At 59.5% G+C, this 1802-nt stretch overlaps 1 protein-coding gene across 1 annotated transcript in view; it reads right to left on the bottom strand.

Annotated features, from left to right (window-relative positions):
• The window catches only part of VOLCADRAFT_100738 (uncharacterized protein), a gene marked incomplete at both ends in the record, with an annotated part of 74501 nt that overhangs the window by 36965 nt on the left and 35734 nt on the right, over window positions 1–1802 (bottom strand). Inside the window, 6 exons of the mRNA XM_002959259.1 lie at window positions 68–405; window positions 496–792; window positions 1172–1209; window positions 1246–1264; window positions 1556–1593; window positions 1630–1648. Coding sequence (XP_002959305.1) covers window positions 68–405; window positions 496–792; window positions 1172–1209; window positions 1246–1264; window positions 1556–1593; window positions 1630–1648 — 749 coding nt within the window. The remainder of the gene's footprint in view (window positions 1–67; window positions 406–495; window positions 793–1171; window positions 1210–1245; window positions 1265–1555; window positions 1594–1629; window positions 1649–1802) is intronic.

The following is a 1802-nucleotide window of genomic DNA, read 5'->3' as shown; positions in this document are numbered from 1 at the left end:
GAAGACTGTCCTGTGGCATCTGTGATGGGGTTCAGCACACTGGCAGGCCGCCTAATCGGGTCGTCACCGTCCAGCCACGTCCATGCTCCGGGATAGTTGTACTTGTGGACGCCCTTGCTGCCAGCTGTCCAGCACTTATAGCAGCCATGTTTTACTCGTGGTGCCCCTGACATTCGCAGCATGTCCTCGATGGCCCGGTAATCCCCACCGGCCGTGAGAAGTCTAACCCTGACATTGATGTAGGACTCCGTGTGTGCATCGAAAGTATCCACCCCGCACTCCGCCAGGCTTTCCAGCTCCCTGGACAGGAGCTTCAACACGCACCCAACACGCGGCCTCTCCCCCTCATCCTTCTTTCGGGAACCTGGCAGGATGCCAAGGACCGTTGTCACGCCGTGGGTGTACCTGAACCCAAGTTGGGCAGACAGGGTTGGCAATGCAATTGGATGGATGTGCATGGCCCTACTGGGGGATCCACTGACGACGGTGCCCCACCTTATGTCTGGGCTGAAATTGTATGCTGTGATGGCGACGGGGTACAGACTGTAACTAGCATCGTCCTTGTATGCCTGGACTCCATCAGTGAAGACACCGAGGAGGATGTCCGTGTCATGCAGGGGAGGCTGTCCACCTTGCTCAGATTCCTTCATGACGATGTAAGCCTTGCCGTCTGTGATGTCACAGATGAACCCGTCTGGCAACCCACGTTCGGCAGCAGATTTCGCATGATGCCTGATTTCCTTGGAGTAGTGCCTCGAAGCAAAAAGCCTCCGAATGTAGTCCGTGACACTTCTGCAGGGGAGAGGGGGGGGCGGCGTGGGGCAGGGTGGGCAGCTGTAGGTGAGCAGGCATGGGCCAACTGGCTACTCATACACATGCACCAATTGCAGTAGGCGCGGCAAATGTTCAGGTACGCATTAGCAAGAGCAGACAGTGAGGTGCGGTATTGTCGGTGCTCTGGGCTCAAATCAGGAAGCAGGATCCGTCAATCAGAGCACGCACCACAGAGAACACAGCAAGCAAGTGCATCCCAGCCGACACACTCCACCCTGTCGTGCTGCTCCTATGGAGTGTCATTTGGTGCACCCGTTGCATGCTCTGTGTTACACCGGTGTACCCTCAATTATGTAGACCGACCCCGCCCCTCAGGCTCCCCCACCTGCTGTCTTACCGTGCATGGAAACCGTGGGCTGGGCATGGCAGCTCGTCCTGCAGCCGACGGGGATGGCACAGCAGCCGCCTCACCGCCACGGGCGTCCTCCTCCTGCAGGCCGCGTCACACAGAGTGATGCACAGGAGGCATGACAGGTTCGCCAGGTTGGTCGACGGGCAGTCATGGCAGCGGGAAGCAGACTTGCACCGAAGCCCTGGTGTACCGGAGTACACCACAGAGAACGCAGCAAGCAAGTGCATCCCAGCCGACACACTCCACCCCATCGTGCTGCTCCTATGGAGTGTCATTTGGTGCACCCGTTGCATGCTCTGTGTTACACCGGTGTACCCTCAATTATGTAGACCGACCCCGCCCCTCAGGCTCCCCCACCTGCTGTCTTACCATGCACGGAAACCGTGGGCTGGGCATGGCAGCTCGTCCTGCAGCCGACGGGGATGGCACAGCAGCCGCCTCACCGCCACGGGCATCCTCCTCCTGCAGGCCGCGTCACACAGAGTGATGCACAGGAGGCATGACAGGTTCGCCAGGTTGGTCGACGGGCAGTCATGGCAGCGGGAAGCAGACTTGCACCGAAGCCCTGGTGTACCGGAGTACACCACCGGGTCCACCATGGCAGCATCACCTCCCT

The sequence above is a fragment of the Volvox carteri genome (assembly GCF_000143455.1).
Source record: "Volvox carteri f. nagariensis unplaced genomic scaffold VOLCAscaffold_148, whole genome shotgun sequence".
Classification (NCBI taxonomy): domain Eukaryota; kingdom Viridiplantae; phylum Chlorophyta; class Chlorophyceae; order Chlamydomonadales; family Volvocaceae; genus Volvox; species Volvox carteri.
This window is presented reverse-complemented; position numbering and strand designations above follow the sequence as displayed.